At 46.8% G+C, this 24,746-nt stretch overlaps 1 protein-coding gene across 1 annotated transcript in view; it reads left to right on the forward strand.

Annotated features, from left to right (window-relative positions):
• LOC125956366 (beta-1-syntrophin) overlaps positions 1-24,273 on the forward strand; it is a 111,350-nt gene extending 87,077 nt beyond the window's left edge. The window contains exons 7-12 of the mRNA XM_049688158.1: positions 5,350-5,567; positions 7,675-7,757; positions 14,793-14,910; positions 15,017-15,190; positions 19,528-19,707; positions 19,913-24,273. Of these exons, the coding sequence (XP_049544115.1) occupies positions 5,350-5,567; positions 7,675-7,757; positions 14,793-14,910; positions 15,017-15,190; positions 19,528-19,707; positions 19,913-19,996 (857 nt within the window). The 3' untranslated portion in view covers positions 19,997-24,273. The remainder of the gene's footprint in view (positions 1-5,349; positions 5,568-7,674; positions 7,758-14,792; positions 14,911-15,016; positions 15,191-19,527; positions 19,708-19,912) is intronic.
• Positions 24,274-24,746: the final 473 nt, after the last annotated feature.

Genomic DNA, 24,746 nt, shown 5'->3' on the forward strand with positions numbered 1-24,746 from the left:
TTACATAATATTTAAAAAAAAAGTATCAACAATTTTTGCGAAAACTAGACTTGACTACCTGGCAAATAGTTCACAGATTATGTGTTCAAAATTTCAAATCGATCAGTCCAGTAGTTTTTATGGTACGATTGGCACCGACTTTGAAAACGCATGTTTTGGGAAACGTGATTCAAAGCCTTGTATGAAAGACGGATTTTAAAAAATCAATATCTTTGTCAGTTTGGCTTCGATGGATCCCAAAATTTTCCACAATACTCTTGAAAGAATAAGCACTCATTAAAAAATGTAAAAAGTAAATGCGAAGAATGAAAATAAAATACCGAAGGGGGGCTTCTTACACTTACAGAGTGTTAAAGAGTGATTAGACAATTTCAGCTCGCGCCAAATCAATCGAATTTTATATGTAAATTCATTTATTGTTTTTTTTCCTTACAAAGTAACGAAAAGATATCCTTTTCTGAAGTGTAAACTGCTCGCTAACTCATACATTGATCACTGAATCCCGCCCCGGACCGCCTTTACTCGCAAAAGTACCAAATCAACAGATATTTATAATGTTTATCTAATGTCAGCGCATATTGACATGCCATTGAGCGCACACACACACACGTTGACCACTGACAGTGATTGAATGAGAGGTATCGGTTTCCTGATGGGAGCCCCAAGTACAGCAACGAAAGTGAGTGTGTGTGTCTGTGTATGTGTGTCGACGACCGGTTCTGGGCGCCTCCATCCATTGGCAACCAGCGACCTGGCGCCTCCATTGCAAGCATCGCAATCATCGAGTGTTCTCGACGACGACGCGCTGCATACCGCTTGCTTGACCCGGGTAAACCCAAGTGCAGTGCCGTGCCGTGCAGTGTGGAGAGCGCTTTTGATAGTTCCAATTCCTGGCTGGCACTCGATGCTAACGAGCACCTAAACTGTGCCACAAAATATTGTTCGGCCCCGCGTCTCGATGGCGTGGTGTGGCGTGGCGTTCGTGGCCTGCCAACCCGAAAAAGTGGAACACACAGCTGGCTCCTGGCGGGCGTCGTGCCGCATCGTGCCAACCAGCCAGCCAGCCGACTAGCGTACATCGATGTATTCGACAATCGATCGGCAGCAAGCGGGTCTCGAGGCAAGGTCCTCGCCGCTCGGACCCTGCAGTGGCGTCTGCGATGACGATGCTGCAACACTGCAACAACGGCAACCGAAATTAAAACAGTTTCCAATCGATTGGTCCAGTTTGGTGTGGGGTTTGGTGCAATGGTACAATGGCCTGGCTTGGCGTGGCTCGCGACTCTTTCACAACCGCCCAACTGTGACCGAAGCAAATAGGCTCTGGTCTCTCAATCAACGGACCAGACACTGCCGATGGCTGGCATCGGGCATGCCGGACCGTAGGCGTAGCTGATACTTCCCTAACCTTTCTCTTTCGCTCTCCCACTTCCGAACACTACACCATGGCACCGGTCACAGCAAATGGTAAAAAGCGTTACCAACGGCGACCGGCTACAGTTTAATAATCAAATAATGCCGGCGTTGTTAAGCGGTGTTGGGCCTTTGGAACGGCATGGTCTCTCTCGCTCCCAAGGGGTGTCCATCCGGGGGCATGCATTCTGCAAAAGGTTATTAAGTTGTATTGCATTCCATTCCCGCCTAACCTAATCTGACTGAAAGCGAACGCTGGAACCAGTGCAATTACTCAATCCTTGTGGACGATTGAGAGAAGTTTAATGATCAATTACTACAACCGCTACTTCATGAGTCTTGGGCTGAATTGAGAGATCGCCGAGAGAACACAAAAGGATTCTCGTCTCGTCTTCCATATCGTGGCACGCGCTCGTCTACGTCAAATGGATAAATGAGAAAAGTTTGGCAAATTTGTCAGCTGCAAAAGTTTTGGAAGCGTGGCTATTATCCTGAGCGACATTTTCGACTGCATTTGGTTTGATCGAATTTTCATTTTCTCCACCCCTCCGGGTCGGCTTGATTGTCACCATCCGAAACATTCCGAGCACAAAATCGTAAAACAGCGAACAAAAAGAAGTATCCCGGCAAACTCGAAATCGAAATCGATCAATAAAACGCTCAGCCTCTCACGCTTCAAGCCCTTTCAGCCCTCAAGGATTGTGGATCACATTCCGCATGGATCACGAACTTTATTGCACGACATCCGGTCCCACACCACACACACACACACACACACACGCCGTTGGGTGTCAATGTCTTTGGTTCATGCGGTAGCATGCTGTCTAGATTTGTGTCTCGGAAAAACGGGGGGGTAAGGAGAGCTATGTTTGGGAAAAAAAAACTTTTTGTGGACGAAGGCGGCGGCGTATGAGCTATACTCATTTGCAAAGGCACACACACACACACACGCGTACAAAATTCGATTCACAATTCGATGGAGTAGAAAACTTTGCAGACAAACGAAACTTATCCCTTCCAGAGCGCTGTTTGAAGTGGTCAGTATCGATTGCTAATAGGCTAGGAGCGTAATGAGCCCGAAATGGAAGACCCTCTGCTACGGTGCACAGGGACTAGTACTTCCTAGTTCAGTTTCAACTTTCAGCCGGAAAGATGGCCGGCATTTCTAGTCACATTTCTACTACTGTGGTTCGATCTATGAATGCATGAGGGATTTCATTCTCTACAAAGCAATGGAAATTGCTTTTAATGAGTTTCTGTCGAAGATGTTGTATAATGAAGAGATGCTGCTTGGAGTTTCTTCCCTTCACAGAAACTATATGATCCCGTTAATAGCAAAAGACCTGATCCTGATCTGTTGTCTGATGGAATGAAATTTCTTTCAAAACTCCCATACTGAAGATTATTGACTTTTCCCTTCAATTCAGCTTTGATCGACATTTCGTTCTATTCGCCACTGCCACTATCTTCAGTCTTGGCAAACAGGAATAGCTCTCCGTATTGTTCGCGTATCGAATTTTATTTCACTTTTCCTCCCGCGTCCGGCTCTCACATTGCACGGAGCTGGAAAATTGTGGAGCGTTTCCTGCTGTGAAACGCAACGACTACAGCACCTCGGGAAGGGACGGCATGACGTTAGCAGCCGTCAGCGGAGATCAGCGAAATATGCTGCTGTCAGAACTGCGAGATGCGGAGTAATTTCCGGTTCTACGTACCGTACTCCTGTTTCCCGTGTTCCATGCTGAACACTGATCCACTTTCCATTTTTTTCCACTCAAATATTCCCTCAAAGGTACATCTTTACTCAATGCAATATTTGTACGGTGAACCACATCCATCGCTAGCCGCTGCTAGTGAATGAATTCCAACCACAAACTACACAAGTTTGCAAACGGTGCAATTGAATGATATGCAAACATTGCAATCGAATTATACGCTTAGCATTACACATTCTAAACCAAACATGCTTAATGGATGAGTTGTTCCAGGAATTCATTATGATTTACCTGCTACAACCACAAACAACCGTATTGCAACGCTCTGCATAAGCAACAGCACAAGTTACTATTTACTTTTCAGAACCGCATTTCCCAGAAATATGCAATGCAAGCATCGCTCCCTGAAAGGTAATAGTAGCACGATGAGAGAGCACACATGAGGCGCCCTTCGCCTATCTTGTGATCGGTGGCAGAAGGATTAATAAAACTCCAGCATCGTCCCCCCCATGAGCCATTCCAGGGCACACAACGTAACATCATAAACTCACGAACCGAATCGCTTTCGCTTCCCATTCTCTTTCTCTCACCGATTGTTATTATGGCGAGGCTTGGCTGAAGGTTTTGATCTTAAAAAATTGATGCAACGATACCGTTTACACACACATAAACACACACCCCTTCCTCTGCTGTAAGTGTTGGGTGGGCCAATTTGGAAGGGAACACAAACCAGCGGCGACGAGCAACAAACGCCCCAAGCCTGAAGCCCTGCTTCTTCCAGGACGGCTCTCATAAACAACATCATGTTGCGATTTTATCTGCCCATATCTTCGGGGATTAGGTATCAACCAGGGTAGTGGAAAACCGACCAACCGACCAGCGGCCGGGTGACAAAATGGAGCAGGGGGAGGTGCGTCATGTATCGGGGAACCGTGGTGAATTTATTGCAAATCGAATTTCTCTTCCATGTGCTTCGGTCGGTGTTCGGTCGACCGGCATGGTGATGGTGTTGATGGTGTGTACTGTTCAACATTTTTATCTTCAAACCCAGTCCCATTTTGCTGTTGATTTGGGGGAGAAGCAGAAGAGCGCGAAGAAAGTATCCCTACAACAAGGCTTGACACCTTTTGCAGCACCTAAATACCAGCAAAATTCGTCTGGCAACTGTTTGACAATATTCTACTCCCGTTTTGAGTGCATTCTCATCTAGTGCATCATGGAGTTGAGCAGTTCGTCACATGCACATTATCTGCTCATGCAGCTAATGGCCACTTTGGAGACAATCGCAACCTCACGGGCGCTCTCTCAGGAGATTTCCTTAATTACTTTGCCACGATGGATGCTTACAGCGACCACGTTCTATCATATTCTGTCGTGCGTAACGCACCAGAAGGCACCGGGCCCGGTTTAACTCACCGTAGGTGTCGTTGTTGTTTGCTGGCTCTGCGCGCGATGCAGAATGCTAGACCGGTCCCAGGTTGCCGGTGGTCCCAGACAGTAATTCCATTTCGTCCACTCGTCGTAATGGGCGCGAGTTCATTTCATTTTCTTGACAATTTAATTTGATTTTGCACACAGTAATTACCGTCAACTGACACTACTGCTGGTTGTTGTGGCTGCGTGCGCCTCGTAGCTCGGGTTTGCACAACAACTGCACACCCGGGAACGGGCAGGGCCAGGGGAAGAATTAAAGGTGAAACGTTTCACAAATTAACACTACAGTCTTGGCAAGGTTTTTGGTGAATTGGCTATGATTAAGGTGAAAAGTTTAATGTAAAACCGTTGTCCCTGCGATTGCACCAAACAGCGGCACAGGTTTGCGGTGTCTATTATAGGGTGAAGTGGTTTAAAGAGAAACATCACTTGCAGCATAATTACTTTCTAGCCAGCGAGCTAGCGATGCTGGAGCTTATTAAGGAGCTTGAGTAGCTCTTCTTGTAGCAGCAAGGAACAAAGAGCCCCGCCATACGACCGAGGTGTCGTTGCATTTTAATCTTTTGATAAATTAATTCTCTTCACATCAATTCACAACACTTGGCCCGGTGGTGAACGATGGCAGCCGCGACCACCATCGTCATCTTCCTGCCTCTATACATCCGGTTTTCCGGGAGGGAGGACCTGATTGGCCTCATTTGCATCCTTTCCCTGTTGTGGCTCGATGACGACGCGAACCCACCCCATTCCTAATCGCTCTGCTCTTGCTTCCTTGCTTTGCTTTCAGAGAACCGCTGCATAGAGCTGCACTCGCCGGATGGCATCCATTCGTGCATCTTGCGAGCGATGGACCCCCAGGAAGCGACCACATGGTTCAACGCGCTACACTCCGCCATCGGGAAGAGCACTCAGAAGGCGCTGCTCGACGCGAACCGAGCCCTGGTGTCGATCATCGGTGAGCTGAAGCACATCGGTTGGCTGAGCCGGCGGAGCGGTGGTGAGCAGGTAAGCAGAGGGAGAAAGCCAATGGCGTGGAACGTCGGGGGGAAAACAGAATATAACCACCACAGTGATGCTGCGGGCCCCACGTAACGCAACGTAACGCTTAAGAAAAATCGAGTTGTTTTTCATGCAAAACTGCCTAACTTTAGGCGAAAAACGAAAATTTTCGAATTGCCTACTTAATTTTTCGAGCAAAAAATGCTCATTTCTTGCGATTTTTTCGGGCTTTTTTACTTTTTACTAAACTACAACTTTTGAAGAATATTTGGTTGTATTTCGTAGAAAATTTGTTGCCAATTACGTTCATGGCACCATATTCAGGAGTACGTGTCTTCGAAAAGGTGTTTTTTTTCTGGTGCCGATCATAGCTTTCTACTCGAAATATACAAATCAATATTCATTAGCCGTGGCCACACGGGGCGAAAACTCTAGCGCAAACGAAAAAATTAATGCCAAAACGTTTACGCTTGCCGTTTACATGCTGTCAAACTATTATTGGTCCGTGGAGCGTAAAACCTAGCGTAAAAGCTTTTTGCAAACGGTAGGGCTCGCAATATGTTCTTTTTGTGGTTTACATCGACAGTGAGTGATCATTGCTAGTGTATTCAATCCTTTTCTTCAAAAAAACGATTTTAATTTCCTCAACCCGGCCATGTAAACATATCGAAGCGCAAAAGTTTTGGCATTAATTTTTTCGTTTGCGCTAGAGTTTTCGCCCCGTGTGGCCACGGCTATTTGTTAAATTATAAAATTATCCAACTAGCCCTGTCAAGTATATTTCAAGGTATTTCCATTTTTTCGATTTAAGATTCAAACTTCCACTGTCCAAGAACAACCAATACCGCCGCCAAAAGGATGTTTTCCTAAAAAAGGGGAGGGGCCGCTTAGCCTCAGATGCGGCACACCTGACCTAAAAGCATGCACCACTCGGTAGCGAAGCACCACTGGATTTTCTCGCGGAAATAGGAGCGAAGGCTTCTCTGATGACAGTGTATAGGGAGAATTTAATTGCTGTTATATGCTGTTACGGTTAAATTAACCTCCACGGTTCCACGGAGGGCGAGAGCTGTCGCCGTGAGTTTATTAAGAATTTGTGTTCCCGGCAATATCGATCGCCTACGAATGGTTCCGTTGTGCAGCTTCGCTTCAATCACTAAGATTGATAAGTCCTTCTCTTGGAAAGCATAATTTCTTATATTAAACCAGAAGAAAAATTCCTAGAAATCATCAAGTTCTTAAAGGAGAGAGTAAAAAAGATGAAAAATAAAGAAAGTAAATGTTCAGTTATTGAAACCATCCGTTGTTTCAATGCACTGCAACAAGAAAAAAAAAGCTACTGCAACAAGAAAAAAAAACAGTAAACCGGAAAATTATGTCTCTAGCGAACTGATCTAATAGCTTAACGAGCTCATTGTTAAGCCATATGTTTGTCTCGCCAGGCACCGTACCAGCTTTGGCCCTAAGTCATCCAATCATCCCCTTTAAATACACAGAAAAGAAACCCTCCAGCTCCCCCCAAAAATGGCACCATAAGGGACCGGCAACAGCAGAAGCAATGGCTTACATTAAAGGTACCACATTTCAATTGACCTATCTGCGTTCAGCGAGCCCGCCAATGCACTTGCCATACCGCGCACTGCATTCCTTTTTCCAAAACCACTACAATAGCTGCCAAGGGACATAGACGAGATAGAGAGCATCCCAAGGAGCAACAGCAGCAGCTGCTGCAGGTTCCGTCTTGATAAACGCAACAGAGAAATGGGAAAATAACGTAGCCGAAAGGCGGTGCGACTGGGGAGGGAGTCCTTTCTCTCCCTTTTGCGGATCACCACAATCGTCCAACAATCAAGCTGAGGGGGGGGGGGTCTCTGGAAAAAAAGCAAAAGCAAAAGAACCGAGGACGTGGCAGGACGTGTGCTGTGCTATGCTGTGTGTGTGTGTTTGTGAGGTGTCGGTGCCGCATCCGAGGGGATGAGGGAAGAAAGAAAACTCATCAACTTTTATCTTCGGATTTTATTTGACCATTGGCGTCAAGGCTTGGACGAGAAGACGAAGTTTTCATTGGAGTTTCTCCCTTCCTTTCTTTTTTCTCCCCCTCCGCTCTCCCCAGAATGGACGCTCGAGCTCGGAAAGCTCCGACGAACTGGACAAATGGCAATCGATTTTCGTTGCAGTAACCGATCGGGAGCTACGGTAAGTAAACGGCAGCCACCCTCCTTCCCTTCTTTTCCAAACGCGACGACCAACGGGTTTGGCACACGTTTGCACTTTTACTTTACGATTGTTCCCACATGTTTCTTTCCCCACCCCCCGAGGCCCCTTTTCCACATTAGTCCGCCTAGTCCTCTCCTAAAATCGCTTCCTTCGGCGATTCCTAACGGGAACTTCCCCGATTGGCTTGGTCATCACCGCGCATCACCGTGCACGGTAAAGGGAGAAAACTGGGAGGGGTGTTGAAGGTAAATTGAAACTAGGATAAGAATCCGAACCCGCTGGACCCAAAAAACCATTCACATTCGAACCTCACCATCAGCTCGGCATCAGCGCGGCGAAGAACCGATTCGTCTTCCCTTCTCGACTGCGTCACTGCAAATCGAATCTAGCAATCCCCATGGTTCCCGGTAACCAGGATACCAGCGGATGCTTCGCCTGCTGGTCAAACCAAAGTAGATCATCGTGCAACGTCGTGCACCAGCTGTGTGAGTGTGCGTGTGTGTGTTGGGTGCTACTGCTACTGCTACTACCCCCCGGTCGTCAAGGATACCCCCGTGAGCAGGCGGGTAAAAAAAACTTTTCCAACCGAAGAAAAGCGAAAGAAACGGATGCGGAACCAGCAAGCGCTGGCAATCCGGCTTCCGACCAAATGGACATGGACATGGTAAGGGCAGAAATCATCTCCTCCTGCTAGATAATGTCGGATGGGTCGGTGTGCGGAATTGTTTCTGGAACCCAGACCCAGAGAAAGCGTCGTCGTCTCTAGAGCCCTCGGTGCGGTAAGAAGATTCCAAGATTTACCGATAGACCGTAGAACCGGACCGTTTGGTGTCCGGCACTGGGAATGGTTGGGATTTATGGGGAACCAAGCGTTGTCCAACCTGTCCATTCGTATCTTCATCATTGCTCGTGGGACACAGCTCAGGGGGGGAGAGACAGCTAAAGAGGATTATTATTTCTCTCCCCTTCGTATGTCGTCACGACGTTTCGGGGGAATTTCTTTTCCGGATTTTCCACCCAGATCTGCGATGGAAGTGACGGTAATACCTTGGAGCCTTCTGTTCCTTGGGTGCAGTTGTGGTTCAACAATCTGCCGTCCGCGGGTTGCATTGAGCATAAGCGTACGCATGTCATGTGTTGCGCTCCCCCACACTCCCCCCCCCCCCCCCCTTAGTTATTTCCATCGTCATTCTACTGATTAATCGCGAACATTGGCCAGGGGTCCAACGGAACGAGCACGGGCACCGTTCCGGGGTTCGTCTTCCATTAGCCTTCTCTAGCGTCTAAAACGAGGCGATTAGTCACGAAAGTTGACTCAACCTCAGCTCAATGTTTGTGCTTGAGGAGCGAGCGAGCAGGGGCAGGATAGCTCCGTAACTCCCGGCCCCGACCATTCCACTGTGGCGAGCGTGTTAAGACAGTTTTGCAACTTGCAGCGTGGCAGCGCAGAACTTTGTCTTGCGTTCGAAAGGCAAAACTTTGCACGATGGGAATGACGATGCCGCGGCAGTCGGTACGCCGGAAACATCTCAGAAAACATAGAACCACCCCCCGTCCCGAGGAATGGGTGGTGGGGGACTGACAAACTTGCTTCCCGGAACCAAAAACCCAAACCCAAACCAAACCAAAGCAAGAACAACACATGTCCGCTGTGGTATGTGTGGATGGAAATGGAAAGTCAACATAGGGTTCCCGGGGCCAGGCGTCCGGAACCTCCAGGAGTGAGTCTCACCGTCAACCCTCACTAGCCAACGGCCAACAGAAAGTCTTGGCCCAAAAACTTAGCCTTGGTTTGACTTCTGACCTCTGTCACCGACGTCGTCGTCGTCGTCGTCGTCGTCGTTGTCGTCCACCGGAACGTGATTATGTTCCGGCCGCAGCATGCTTATGCTAACATCAGAAAAAGGTTCCCTTCCCTGCTGCACCCGCGCGTTCACGCAGAAACTTTTATCAACCACGCTTATCGGGCGCGCGCGCGCGCGTTTTATCCCGTTCTTTGTGAACATCGTCATCGTCGTCGTCGTTCTCGTGGTGAACAAAACCCTCACCCCGGCAATGGTGGGCGATAAATTACGCATAAAATCTCGCGGTTAATAAATGTTTCGCCCATTGCCATCGCCAGACACACACACACAAGAACAATGGAGCCAGCGCAACGATCCTGCGATCCTTGGTAGTCTCGGATCGAAACGGGGGCGTCGGTGTAATTTTACAAACCGTCCACCTACCAGTCAGCATCACACGGATCAGCACCCAGCGCCAGCGTGTGTTTTCATGTCTTGCAAGACGCATGCAGGGACTGTGGCGCTTATCTTGCCAAAGAACGACGACGACGAGGATAAGGAGAAGAAGGAGCTACGAGCGGTTTGGGGACGGTTTATGCGTTGGAACCTGAGATGAAAATTTACATTCGCCTCCACAACCATTGTGTGCCAGTCAGCAGGCGCGCGCGTGTGTGTGTGTGAGAGTGTATGGCTGTGTATTTTGCGAATTTCGATCGCCGTTTTACCGTTCCAGCCTCCCGAATGTGGAAAACCGATAGCCACAAGACTTAATCCAATTACTCATTCCCGGTTCGCAGGTTCGCAAGGTCGGTTGCAGGTCGGTGGTTTCCTGCTGTGTCACGACCAGAAATTCCAGACCCAAGAAGTCTGCTTGTAACATGTAACTAATATTTATTCATTTAAAGTATAACGCTTCGCTCGCGGATTATGTTATGAAACTCGCCCGTGTTGAGTTACAGTCCATTCTATTATATCCAACATTAAAGCGTTTGCTTATGAGTAAGGGAATCAATTTAATAGTAATAAATATTCAAAATAATATTCAGTTGAAGAACATATACAATGGATAGTAATTTAATTTATTAGTAATTTTGAATACTACAGTTACAGACAATTACCTGGATGGCATTTACAGATTATGTCCTTCATCTGGTTAACATTCCTAGCTAGCATCCTCGCCCCGGTATGCCGACTACACACGTCTGCTGGGGTCTGATCTGATCTGCATCCAACCGCGACCACTAAAACCACTGACCGCGACACCGTCCTAGGAAGGCCAATCGAGCGTAACGGCGCAACAATTCCGGCTCTGTGGTGACACGAACCACCGCCGCCGGTTCAAATGGACACATTCTGCAGTAGTACATGCACAGTACATATCGCAATCCCCAATACCATCAGCCCCACGAAGACGACTCATTAGGAAACCGTACCGCGTGCCGCACTTGCAAACTTGCTGTGTCTTCGGCCCTTCGACTAACTTCATTCCCAGCCGGCCCCAACTCGATCCGAATGTGTAACTCCGGGTGAACCACCGGCATCCGGAGCCACTTACCGAATGTAGTCCTCGAATTGTGTGGGCTGTGATGATAAATTGGATCGCTCTTGCTCCCGGTTTCGGCTAGTTACGACCGTCGCCAACTTTGCTAATTGACCGTCGGTTGACCGCACTCCGGTTCCACTCCGTGGAGTGGAGAGGAAGCGATTGAAGGGCCCGCCGGGGTACCGGCGATCGATACGGCAGCGTGTGTTTGATAATTAATATGAACGCTGGAGCGGAGTGCTGGAGTGGTGAGATGCGATTGGAATGCGTTTGCCGGCGAATCCGAGAGGTGGAGGAATTTGTCAAGCATGTTACCGATGCACAGGCATCGGATCGGTATGCTTTGGGCACTGTTGCGCTCTTGATCTCGAGCCACTTCTGGCCTTTGACATCGCATAGTTGTGTGAGATTCCTGACCAAGGCACACATTTCTGGGCAGCTCGAGCTGGAGACATTCTTTCACCTTCTGCATCGCGATTTGCAGGTGGACGCTCAATTGTTCAACTTAATTTACATCCTCGCAGTGAAACTCAACATCGTGGCCTAGCGATGGTGACATATGGTGAGACGAAGCGTTTAGCTGAAAGATTCCCGGAAGCGTTCCAGGATTGAGATTAACGCGGATCACCAAATATTGTGGATTATTTTATGACAATAATTTTTGTTTTTTAACTTTCTCTATAACGTACTAGCTGATGAACTATCGATACTCATTTGCAGGAGGCGATGCCATGCAGCAGCATCCTTTGATTAGCGTGTCACGTATGGTTTGGTTTGGCCATATGCGCCCAAGATGTTGTAGTTGTTTATGCATCCTTTCTGTGGCTTCAAGGTTCAGGGTTTTTCTTGACTGTTTTTTAAGATCCTTCCTGGAACGAACGTCATGCCATGATTCTCCTTGGGACTTGGGTGCAATGTTCACGCAGGGGGTCCAACATTTGTTTGTTTACATAACCTCTCTTCTTTGCATGCATCCCAAGGGAAGTGTGTATCAGGGCAATCTGTGCGCAGCATGTTGCAGTTTGTTTGGTCTCATGGCAACAATGAAGGTCTATGTTTTATGACGTTGTTATTACTTACAGCCTACTTTGTGCGCAAAGGTTATCCTTTTAGAAAACCGGACCTAGACCCGCATATGCGCACATTTGCTGTTTCTGGCAGGGTTGTAATGTGCTGATTCTGTAGAGATATGAAACATGTGGTAACAGTGTGCGAGGTCACTTTAACTGCGTACATTTTATACCTGGCTCGTATGTAGCATTTGATTCAAAAAGTTAAATGGACCTCAAACTTATTGCAAACTTTTGGATTTGTTCTAACACGTTGTCTATCAAGAAACAGAATAATGGCTGCTGTTCAATACTTTTTCCTAAGCTGTTCGATATTTGAAGGAAGAGCCATCATTGCTGGAACCGGATTTCACTGCTCTTATCATAGCAATCATAAGAATTGTTTTCATGCAATTTTGCGATTCAAAACAACAAACGGAAGCGATTGAGCCGGATCTCGTGTATTGAACAGACATGGCAATTATCTTTCCGGCCATCTTTCCACGGAATCGGAATCAACGTTGAATCAACAACAGCCGAACGTCTAAGCACCATATCTAGCGTCTCTAGCGTAGCGCATGATAACTTCCGCATACGAAGGACACTCCTTCGGCCGCAAGAGACCGTTCCGGATTCTGTCAGGACAGTGAGCGGTACGATAAATGTCGGAATAGCAAACGGAAAATGGGCAAAAAAAAACAAGCGTTCCGACTCATCGAGTGCGAATAGTGAATTGTGGTGCTTAAACCGCAACTCACAATCCACGGGACGGGAATGAAGAAAGAAAAAGCGTCGGAACGTACCGGTAAAGCTCGTTTCCGGAGCGCCGCTATAAATCTCGAGTCCACCGAGAAAAACCGGACCGGAGTAGATGGTGCGAATGAATAATCAAAAATGTAAATATTTTCCTGTCTCCATTCCCAACGCTACCAAAGTTCTGCTTTGCGCAATAAACAGCAGTACTCGCTCGGGGATAAGTTATCGCCCCGAAAGGGAATTCGAAGTGGATTGAATCGAACCGTTGAAACGAAGACATGATAGATGTGATTTATCTTATTTTTAAAGCAGCTCGATAAATGAAGGCCGCTAAAATTTCCTGGAACAACAAATCTCTACCTTCTCTCCTGCTTCTACTGCTTCATCTAGCTTGTTTATACCAACATCAACGATGTTCCGTGAAGTGACCTGTTGCAAAACCGTCGGTTCCAGGATAAGTTGCTTATTAATTCAATTTGCTCTATGGAGAGCAAACCACCAGTGGATGAGTAGGAATTCATCGGAACAAAATGCTAGCTAACTGCGAGTTGTCACTTGCAATTCATTGCACTCACTCAGCGGCAGAGAAGCGACCGTATGACGGCTACACTCGACGGTTGCCCCAGGTCGCCGAGTTTTGCGAACCATTTTAAAGTTGATGCTGCCTGAAGGGACTCGAGAGTCCGAGGGAAATGGAAACTAGATGCCACGACACAAAACAACTCTCGACACGGCGTCCAAAGCGGCCATTCGAGGCCAAAAGAGCAGAGCAGACAAACGCTGAATCAACCCAAGTGAAGTGCGACCCAAGGGTCGCGAATGAAGTCGCCCCGGAAAAACCAAGCTCCACACGAGTGTTGTGTCCCCTTCATTACTGTCAACATTAGTGTTTTGGTTTTATTTTCGTTTTTCTGTATCAAGTCCTTTGGCACTCACTTTCACATTGGTCCTTCCTGGGGTTGAGAACTGCTCTCAGGGTTTCATTGCGCCATTATTGCGGAGCATTTTCCGTAGTTCTGGATTACGCTTTCGGTTTGGTTTCCAGTTTCTGGGTTGACAGAGGTACTTAACATGGTCGAAAGCGTTGACGTAACTATTTAACAAGAAGAGAGCTCTCTATTGCATAGCAATTAAGTTTGCCAACACTTACAACACAGACACAGTCTTTTTTGCTTGTTTGCTTATCATGTTTTCGTATTTCATTTTATATTCTGATTCTTTCGATACTTCTTTTATTCGTTTGTTCCAACTGTCCATAGTGTTCTTTATTAACCAATTCTTTTACTTTCTTCTTATGTTCATTAGACATTTTCTTTATTTCGGCAGCTAAAATGCTTGCTGTTGTTAGCTTTTCTGCTCGGTTTTTTCGTTCATGGTCCGGTACCTTCTTTATGGTTTCTTGCTTTCCTTTGTTCAACAGTTATATTATTCATATCGCGAATTGTCCCCAGAGCAAAGCATGGATGGAGAAGAGTGGAGAGCCACATTTCTAATCGAGAAACAATTTTCCTCGGCTTTTTTCCGGTTCCGTCTGCTTTCTGCCCTCTGGCCTGTGAAACTGGGGTTGGGTAGCCTCATTAGCAGATCAAAGTTTAGTTTCAACAATGTTTTTTTCGCCCAGCGTTTCCGTTGGGCATGTCCCGGTTTTGGTATATTGTTCTGACACTGTGGTTTGTGTTGTGCTGTCGCTGTCCGAAATGGGAATCAGATTCTTTTCTATCCTCTACTCTTCGCTTTCCTCTTCCTCCCTGTCGTTCAATGTGTTGCACACTCCGTCTCTCTTCCTTTGTCTTTTCCGTTGCCCGGGTTCCCTGCTTTCCGCTGCAATGTACTAACTTTATCATTCGATTTTTCTATTTCCTCACGCTTTTCATGGTTCTAGCTTGTACGAGAGCGCTCCCTGGTCCGTGGAAGCCTGGAGCAGACCGTTCGAAAGCTGTCCCCTGGTGGCCACCCGTTTGGCCGGTGCCGGTAACACATCGACCGTAAGCTCCAACTCGGTAGGTGCTCCCGTGCTCTCGTGCGATCGCACGCTGGGCTTTCCGGCACTATTTTCCCGGCTCCATCCTGATAATCGGCCGCCTGCCGCCTGTTTCCCTTCCCCAGAGTACACACTCGAGCGTGTTCTGCATCCGGTGCGGTACGACCAGAGGCGTCGTCAGCCATTGGCTGCGCTCCGAGACGAACCGCGATATGGCGACGTGGGCCCGGGTGCTGGTACAGGGCTGCCATAATGCCATCATCTGCCAGCGGGAGTTCTCCTTCCGCTGTCTGTTTCAGGTAAGTGTTTCCTGTCGACGATCCGGTCGGCAGCGAAAAACCATTAGCCACCCACGGAGCCAGTGCTCAGAGAGAGAGAGGTGCCTTGTGGCATAATGCGTTTGTTGAGATTGAGCCTAGCGAGTTTATCAAATGCAGAAAAACCTAGAAGAAGCTGGAAAAGTGTTGCATCTAATCTTAGCCAACATTTCGAACCGAGATATTCATCGACGAATCATCGTTCTTGGGCAAAAGCATACGATCATACGAATTCTTCTATTCTGTTTTGTTCTTTTCCGGGTGACGTATCCTGCGTGCTTTCTGTTGTTTTTTTACTACCTGCTCATAGTAATACTCGCATCGTACGAGATGCTGTAAACTGAAGAAAACAGCAATCGAAAGGATGGTACTTGAGCGACTGAAACAGATCCTTTTTTCAGTCATATATTGATCCTCTGCAAGATCGTTTGTTGTCACGGAGTATACTGGGTTTTGGCGCACAAGGATCGTGTTAAGTCCTTGGGACTACGGAGAAGACGCTGGATAATGTATTACCGACTCTCTACACGGGCGCGAGAAAGCTGAAAATGAGATGAGAATGAAAAAGGCGAGAATGTCAAATCCCATACATTTGTGACAGCCTACTTGTATCTTTACATTTCCATTTGTATGGGATTTGACATTCTCAACTTTTTCATTCTCATCTCATTTTCAGCTTTCTCGCGCCCGTGTAGATGAAGTGTTACATATGTTTTTCTTTCCTTCCACTTTCTTTTATGCCCTCCTTCGTGTGAAGATAATTATGATCTTTTCTTTCATTTCGCTTGGCACGTAATGAAGGTGTTTGGTTACAGTAATGTCCTGTGTCGTGCAATTCTCATCATCTCGAAACCTCGAATTGGTGATGGATTCACAAAACGAACTCATACCCCTTAGGACTTTCGATCATTTAACTGAAATGGATTAAATCACTATCCGATTCGATTGAGCACCTCTACACGCTTTGAACACCTGCAAATGTACGCCGTACGCAATATGCTATCGTGCTGTAAAACATGATGAGTGATAAGCACTGTCGACGAGGCACTAGGATGGCCGATGCTGATTCGCGCTAGTTTTTATGACCTCTGCAAAACGTGCTCGTATTATATCCTGTCTGCGGGATTTTTCACTATCTCGACTAACCACCAGCCGACGAGTTGGCCCGGACCGAGATCGTCCGGTATCTCGTTTGTGATTTTATGAACCTGCTGCGACGTGCTCCACTCAAGCAAATAGTTCTGCAGGCATCAGGAGTCAGGAGCGCCCTGATTGAAGCAGCTGAACATTTGCATCCGTTCATTGCAGTAGCAGCAGCGAACCTCCAATCTTATCTACCGTCAAGGATGGTTGTGCATGTTTCAACAGAAAGTACTCGTTTGCTTCCCTTTACAGTGGTTTGCGATGGGTAAGACCGCTAGTGTGTTTCAAAGCAGAAAGTGTGTATAAACTATCGGTATGAAATAAAAATATACGGTTCAACTTTGAGCTAAAGCAATCACTTGGTGATGATCTTGTTCACGATAATAGGAACAAGACTTGAATCATCCATTATGCCAGTTTTCCATTTAAAGCCCTTGCCTGCCTTCGAATCGCTTTCCGCTCATCGGCTGACGCAATCCAATCTGTTCCGTTATGGCAAGGGCCGGATGGCACTGATCGTTACACTAACGCGCTTGATCGATTTAACTTTAATATCCAATTTGGGCCCACCGGTTCGTCTACATCTATTCATTAAAGCATCCTCTACCTTCGCCTTGGTTGGTGAAACTACTATCAGCCTATCAAACCACCAAATGTCCAATGCATCGAGGTACTATCGCTTCTATTGAAGCGCTCCCCTCGATAATAACCTTACGACAGTTTGTGGTAAGGACCATTCCGGAGCGGAAAGGGGTTTGGAATTCGACCAACTTTTTTTTTTTTTGCCTGATCGAGTCCGCCGGGCTAATCGTCTGTTTCCGCTTCCTGCAGCGGTGGCGCCATGGGGCTTGTTCCAGTTCCAGCTCATGCCGCGCAAAATTATACCTCGTCGTCGTCGTCGTCGTTCGCGGAAAGTGCCATAAAACACCATTTTCTAACAGTGGCCAGGCTAGGTGGCCAACCTCTCGCCAGCAAAAAGGCTGCAAATCGTTGTGGGGCCCAATAGCCCAGAAGTGTTTCGCAATTTCCGGTAAGCGGGATTAAAAAGCCCGCGAATCGAATTTTGAAGCGTTTGCACGCGGCGGCTTCCCGCCAAAGTTATTAATTGCTCGATAGTCGCTCCCCACGCCACGACCATGGCGCGGATTATGGGTTTTTCCCACCGGGCCACCGGCACTATTGGGTCACGCACGTACGGCCCAATCATACAGTGAAGGAGGTAGGCACCAGTTACAGTCCTCTTTCACCGGCATGGAATCTGGTAGTAACTCCTGCCAACTAGTAATTCCATTTGTGATACACTCGATCGTGGTCCACGCTGGTGGCACCCCGACACCCTGTGTGGACCCCCACGGAACCGGAAATCCGGGTTCGATAAGCTATTTTTAGACACTGGCGCCAACAGTGGCAGGAGAGGGGTGAAAATTACTTCCGCCAATGATTAGGATGCGCCATCGGCGGATGCTCCACGTATTAACGCCCTTTCTCTCCTTCTCCTTTTGCCATGTTTTTCTCGCGCTTCCAGACACACACACACCATGAACCTGTTCAGCGTGTGCGAGTCTGCGCGACAAAATGGCTTCCGAATAATCGAAGCAATCGCGGTGTGTCGCGGTTGCTGTGACTCGCACGCTCGCCAGGAGGGAGCTACTTGGATAGCGTTCATGCCATTAGCAAGCGATGCACTTCCCTTCCAATCACCTGCAATGGCGTCATGCCATCGCCATTAAAGCTAATCGGATTTCGGTTATGCCCCTTCCGTTAGTAGCGCTCGACATGTGAATGTGTCCCGGAGCGGAGCGCAGCGTGGGTGGATAATTAGTTTCCAGATCATATTCGATTACCGATAGAAAATCTATTTGCGCGACAGGATAGTAGCAACTCAAAGAAGGCCTTTCTTTTCTTGCTACTTTTGAACGTTTCGTTTTTATTTTGTTTGTCAAGCAGAGCATTTCAGACACTCAAGTGAATAACAACTTAAAAATGTGAATGTTACCACTACCAGGTTAACCACATGCATACTGGTCACGAATAGTTCTCATCGTGTCGATAAAAAAAAACTTCGTTCGAAACCCTTTCGAACCGATGATCGTACCAGTGTCTATGCGAAGACTTCCTCAATAAACCCAAGAAAAATATTCAGAAAACTGGCGCGAAGAATCATCGGGAAAGGATTCGGAGCAACAAAGCTCTGAAAACCAATAAACCGTAACCCACGCATCGTAGATTCCGTCGAGAAATCCCTACAAGCGAAGGGGCTATTGGCCTGAAGATGTCTAGAAAAGGAGAACTGAAGGAATACAGAACATGATAATGTATTCGTTCCAAAGGATGTTTTCGTTCTGTATTCTGTTCGCTCTTACTCCGTGTTCTTTTCTTCCTCATGCTGTGGGTCGTTTTCACCATCTTCCTATGGTTCCTGCATTCTAGATCCATGTCGCGCACTCCGCTTTCCACGTTCCTTCTCGTCATAAAATGTAATGATGCGACCAACGCGTTCGTTCTACCACACGTTACGCATGCATTTGAACCGACGCGTTGCGTCTTGCAATTGGTTGCTGCATAATATCGAAACAATGTTAATGCGACCGTGACGGTTGGCAGCTTTGTCAACCTACAGCGTCAGCAGTGGGTGTTCCAGTCCCAGGGACGTTGTCTCAAAATGTCTCCCGGACTTGTATTCGAATGAAATATGATGATTTTTTTCTCTGAAACACTTGAAACAACCCATCCCATGGGAATGTTTCCGTGTCGTGATCTGTGACTCAGAGAGCATCATTCGAAGTAAAACTTTTTCGGGAGGGAATTAACTACGACAACTTAACAAATTATCTTTGAAAACGAATAGATGCTTAGATGCATTATTAATTGATGGCTTATTAGGATACAAATTAAGGCTAAGTTGTTTATACAACTTCTCAAATAAATGCATTCCTCTCACAGGTTGATTTTTATATTTTCATCTCTAGTGAAGTCACCTATAGCTTCCTCAATCATTCATGCATACCATCCCATTGACTTCGAGAGCAAAATCTCAGCAAAACATTATGCCACCGCTCGGAAAACCAAAGAGAGAGAGAACGATGCATAAATCATGCAAATGCTCAATGGTAGTATACCATTGCGCCCCTTTTTTCTAATGTTTTACTTCCGTTTCTCTCTCACCTGCCACACAGGGTCGACCTTGTCAATTAATAGTACACCTGGACCGTGGATTTACGCTGCTGGACAGTGGTCTCGGTCCAACCTCGAAGGCACTCTGGTCGTTTCCGTTCGACAAGCTGAAGGGCTCCGCAGACGACGGCAACAAGCTGCTGTTCCTGGATTTTCTCGGCCCGGACGAAGGTGGTGAACTGGTGAGTGCACTCTGTGACATCCGACATCGACATCGCTTACCACCTTTCGCATCCTCATATCCTCTTGTTTCACACAAATCTAATCCGTCCGTCCTTCCGTTTGCTGTAACACTCTGGGAGCTGTTGTTATTTCCCTCCCGCCCAAGGACTAACCTTAACTTCCTTCTTTCCCTTTTCGGCACCGTTCGTCGCCCCATCGTTGCAGGAACTGGACATGGAGTGCTGCCCGAAGCCGGTCGTATTCGTCCTGCATAACTGTCTGTCGGCTAAGGTGCACTCGCTGGCCTAAGCACATGCTGGTGGATGTCAATGACGGACACACACACACGGAGACGGAGACACCTGTAGCACCTGGCCAATTCGAGGCAGTTCCGATCGACACCATTCGTCGACATCCATTCGGCCGGAGCGTCCTAACCGTTTGGCACATCTACACACCGAGCTTCCGTTCCGTTCCGAAGTAGGGCGGTCCGAAAAGGTGGCACAGTCCACGCTTGAGCTCCACTTTTACTTTGATGTAATCTGTAAATATGGTCCGCCACCAAACGTTTCACCAAAAAGCATCGTCAGACACTTCCGTCAGTTAGAAGGGGGACGGAATCGCATAATGCGCTGCGGTGCTCTCTCAAGGATTTATGCCCCGGGCAGGGATAGAGCGGTCAGCCAACCACTCAGTCAGTCAGTCAGTCAGTCCGCAGATCAGTCGTTTCAGGTAGTGGTTGCGCCACTAACTTGAGTGGAGTGGAACGTTGAGCAAATGTTTTGTTTTCTGTTACTTGTTTGCACCGCAGGGGGCCACAGCGCCGTGTTGTTCTGTTTGTTCTAGTTCTAGTAGCGTTGTGCCGGCTTGAAGTAGAGTAATCCGTTCCCAGGTACAGAACTGTTGGCTGGTGCCGCAGGTGCCGAATGTTAAATCATCTTCTCGCTAATCTTCTGTTCCATTCTGTTTTCCCTAATCTTCCTTCTTGATGCAGTGCAGTAGACGCAACCAGTATGCAGTTGGAATGACATCGCCGTGATGCGCAATCCAAAGAATAGAACATAAACTGAGAAGTACGATTGTGTTTGAGGAAAAGGAGTCCAGGTTGATCTTATGCATCTGGTCGTACAAGTTATTTAAGCAAAATAATTCTTCCTTCTTACCGTTTCTTCCTTCTAAACCGTTTTAGGGGCAAAATCTAAAGATTTTCGTTTTTCAAAATTACATTCCTGGGTAGCATGGAGATGTTCCCCAACCTTAACGCCATCTTTGGCTTCCAATTTGGTGCTCCAAAAACAGATAAAAAGAAGAGGCTTGAAGGGTATTAATCTCAGCAGCACAATGCCCCATCCGGCAGTTCAATGATGCTTTATTGATTTTCAAACTCTTCTCGCCGACTCATTAAGCAAGCATCAGCAAACGTTGACCGGCGTGAGTCACTGTACCCTCCAGTGCCACTAACCATAAGCAACTCACTTCAGTCACAACTTTCCACCAAACGCATAACACAAAGGAAGAGGAGTATTTAATTAAAAGCAAGACAAGAAAGTTGCTCCGAAACTTTGTCCTTTACAGCCCCCGCCGCTGTGTAAGTGTGTAGTGTAGTCGCTCCATCACCTTTCATTCTCGCTCTCTTCTTACGAGTCTCCGTCTCGACAGCAAGATCAGGGACATCTGGAAGATGGGTTACCCAGAGGAAAGTTTACCCCGGGCCCTCTAGAAAGGGTTCTAGTATACGCTGAACCTGTTGCGGACACTGCATTTGCGAAAGCGCATTTTCCGTGTGCAAAACACTCCCGCGAACCGCTGGCCATTACGTGGTGGAAAAGTTTACATTTGATGAGGCAACTCTACTCGATGGAAATTATCATCGGTATAAAGGCGAGCAAGAGGGAGAGAGAGAGAGAGAGAAAGAAAGAGAAAGAGAGTGAGGATAATCCCTTTGATGGGATGTCATCGTCGTGTATTCAAGACATCCGACATGAATCGGTTTTAGCGCATCTTTCGTATGAAAGCGAATGTCAGTACACTAAGTACAAAAGCAAGATCCTAGCTTCGGTGCTTGCTAATGATGGTTGTTCACTAAAAATGGCGCTTATCTTACACCTCCTTCCAGTGGCAGCATTACTATAGAAAGTTACAGTCGAGTACTTACTTTGAAAATGAACTTTCACAGCGGCCAAACGATCCTGCTTTGGTTTGAAGCCATGGTGGACACTAGAAGAGCAACTGCATCCCTTTCGCTCAGGCCCCTAACCTGACAGTCTGTAACGAAACTTTCCTCTCGTCGCACGAAGTTCACACTACGGCAACTTTAGCGGCCATCATTTTAATTTAATTAATTAACGGCTTCTTCCAAGCGATAAGATGCAGTGAACCGAGCCATTCACCCCTGCAGGAGCTGAACCGGTGGCGCAAACCGGTACATAATTCCTAGTCTTGATTCGCTGAAACCTATCTCCTCCCCCCACTGTTTAGCCTTTTCTATCCTTTAGGAAAAATTGATAAGCAATCGGCGTTTGTGAAGCGTGTACCATCGTACACCAAACTGTGTTTGTTAAACCGTAATAAGGAAGGCAGAGATTAGAGTGGTAAAAAGGCAGAACCGGAAACCTGTTAAGCAATGGCATTGGAGCTTTCCTTAGGTAATCGTTTTAGGAATGAGAGAAAAAAGATGGAATCGCTTGAAAGCAATCGCGTGTATCTGGAGACTTGGAACGGGCCAGAATGCTAATGCTTGTTTCATGACAAAGCCAACAAATCGAGCTACTCGAGGGTGAATTGTGGAGCGTTAAAATTTAAAAAAGAAACCCCCAAACTGCATACCATATTTAGCTCCAGACTACGAGCACAGACTGTCGACGAGATGGGATGTGATCGACAACTGAACGACACTTCTCATCCGTTGTCAATGGCAACGATTTGGACATTTTCTACTCACCGTGGACTCACCGCTTCAGGCGTGCTCGACATCTTGCCCGTGGATCAAAGCAATCAATTTGCAATTAAGCGTGCATCGGAGGATATCGAGCACCGGGCTAAGTGAGCACCAGATGGGAGGGCTGACGAAGAAAATGAAGTAAAAGAAAATATCAAAAAACAAAAAAGGAAAACCAACTAGATAATTTCCCTCTCCCTCGCCTCCCAATTTCCCCCTTACATACATAAGCATTAAATCATATCAACTTTCTAGAACACGAACACACACACTCACAAGTAAGGGCGAGATCGAGAATCTCGCGCGAAAACTAGTCGTCGCAACGATCGGCATCGGCGCTCCTTTGGCCGTGGATGGGCGTGCGGAGTTACGCTTCAGAAACTACTGAAGCAGCGAACCATCTCCGAAATCGTTTTCCCCCTTTCCTCTCTTTACACCGTTTTTACCCTAAAAATCCCACTAGACTCCCGGAGTATAGTCATCAGAAAGAAGAAAATAAGGAGGAGGCACGTGAGTTTTTCGCGAGCAACGAGTGAATGTGTTGGGGCAAGGGGGAGAAATCTGGGTATTTCTGAGAGAAATCGTACCTACAACACAGCTTAGTAATATGTAAAGTAATATCAAAGAAAGATACAAACATAAGCCCCCACACTGAGCAACTTTCTTTGTATCATCGTTCTGCGTGTTGCATGTGTATAAAACGTGATGATCCTTCGACGGTAGATAGAAGATCATGCGATGGAAATCCGCGCGATGGAAAGCTCACCTTCAACGGTTCCCCCGCCAGTTGGTTGGTGTCCCCCCTTTTTGGTGGGCTGGGAAACGATGTCTTAGCGCAGCAGCAGCAGCAGCAGTAGAAACAGCAGTTAGGTCTCTCCATCTCTTTCTCTACTCCATGTATTTATGTGGTAACGATTTGGGGTGTAGAGGAACGGCGCGCCTACAGGAAGTCATTATTCGAATTTTGAACACTAGAGCCAAACAAAGGCCAATGTCCAACAAGGCAAACCCAAACCAGAAAGCATCCAGCAACACGGACTGGTTAACACGGATCGACTAACCAAATACACCGAGAGGACAGCAGAACGCAGAACGTGCGAATTCAAATCAAAACATTTACATTAGAAACCCCCGGACACGCTTCCGGATACAATCGCAACAAAAAAAACCAAGCAACCCAATTGTCGAAGGTGAGATAAAAGTGAACACAGGTGAAACCATTATTGTGTTGTGAAAACGTATCATTAAACTGGTAGCAAAGTGGAAGTGTGGAAAATGTAAAAGAAAACCGAAAATCATAAAAGCGGCGCGCGGTATGGCGTGGAAAAGAGGGTAAAGAGAGGACACACTAGAAAAAAAACAAACCTGCACACAATACACACGGTGAAGATCTCCGATCGCGTGCGTGTTACGTGCTGGTGTGTATGATTTGTTAGGTTTTTCCTCCGTTTTTTGTAGCTTGTAAGATGCGAACTGTAAGTGTACAGTCAAGCGCAGAAAGAAAGCGAGAAAAAGATAGTCAGAGAGATAGAAGGAGAGAGAGAGAGAGAGAAACAGAGTAAAGAAAACTGGAAAATGAAACTAACACATCTTAATAAAAGTACGAAACGCACGCGGCCAACATGTAGGCAACAATGTGCGAAATCGAACAAACCAGAAAGTGTAACCAGCACGTGGCAATGTCCCGGTGTGTGTGTGTGTTTTTTTTTCTCTTCTATTTATTACACTCCGAAACGGGTACTCATCAATCGGGTTTCCAATCACGAAAAGATGTTGTAACAGATCCTGGCACTTTTTTCTATTACACTGCAACAACACACAATAGACTCATAACCATGATGCCACGAAACGCTCCGAAACCATGCTCTTGCGCTGCACTCCAGTAACAGGCAGTGCAATGGTCTCCTTTAATAGCTTTAATTAAATTGTGTACAAATTGAAAAATCAGCTAACAACAACACAACCAACGTAGCCTGAAGCTGCTGCATTCCATCACTTCAACACATCCATTGTAACGCTAATCAAATGGTAAATGACAAAAAGGTGTAACAATTTAACCCATAATTTTGCCGACGGTGTTGCCCATGTTTAAAATCTCTTTTTTTTGTGAAATGCATTCCA

Source organism: Anopheles darlingi, chromosome 3, assembly GCF_943734745.1.
Source record: "Anopheles darlingi chromosome 3, idAnoDarlMG_H_01, whole genome shotgun sequence".
NCBI classification, from domain to species: domain Eukaryota; kingdom Metazoa; phylum Arthropoda; class Insecta; order Diptera; family Culicidae; genus Anopheles; species Anopheles darlingi.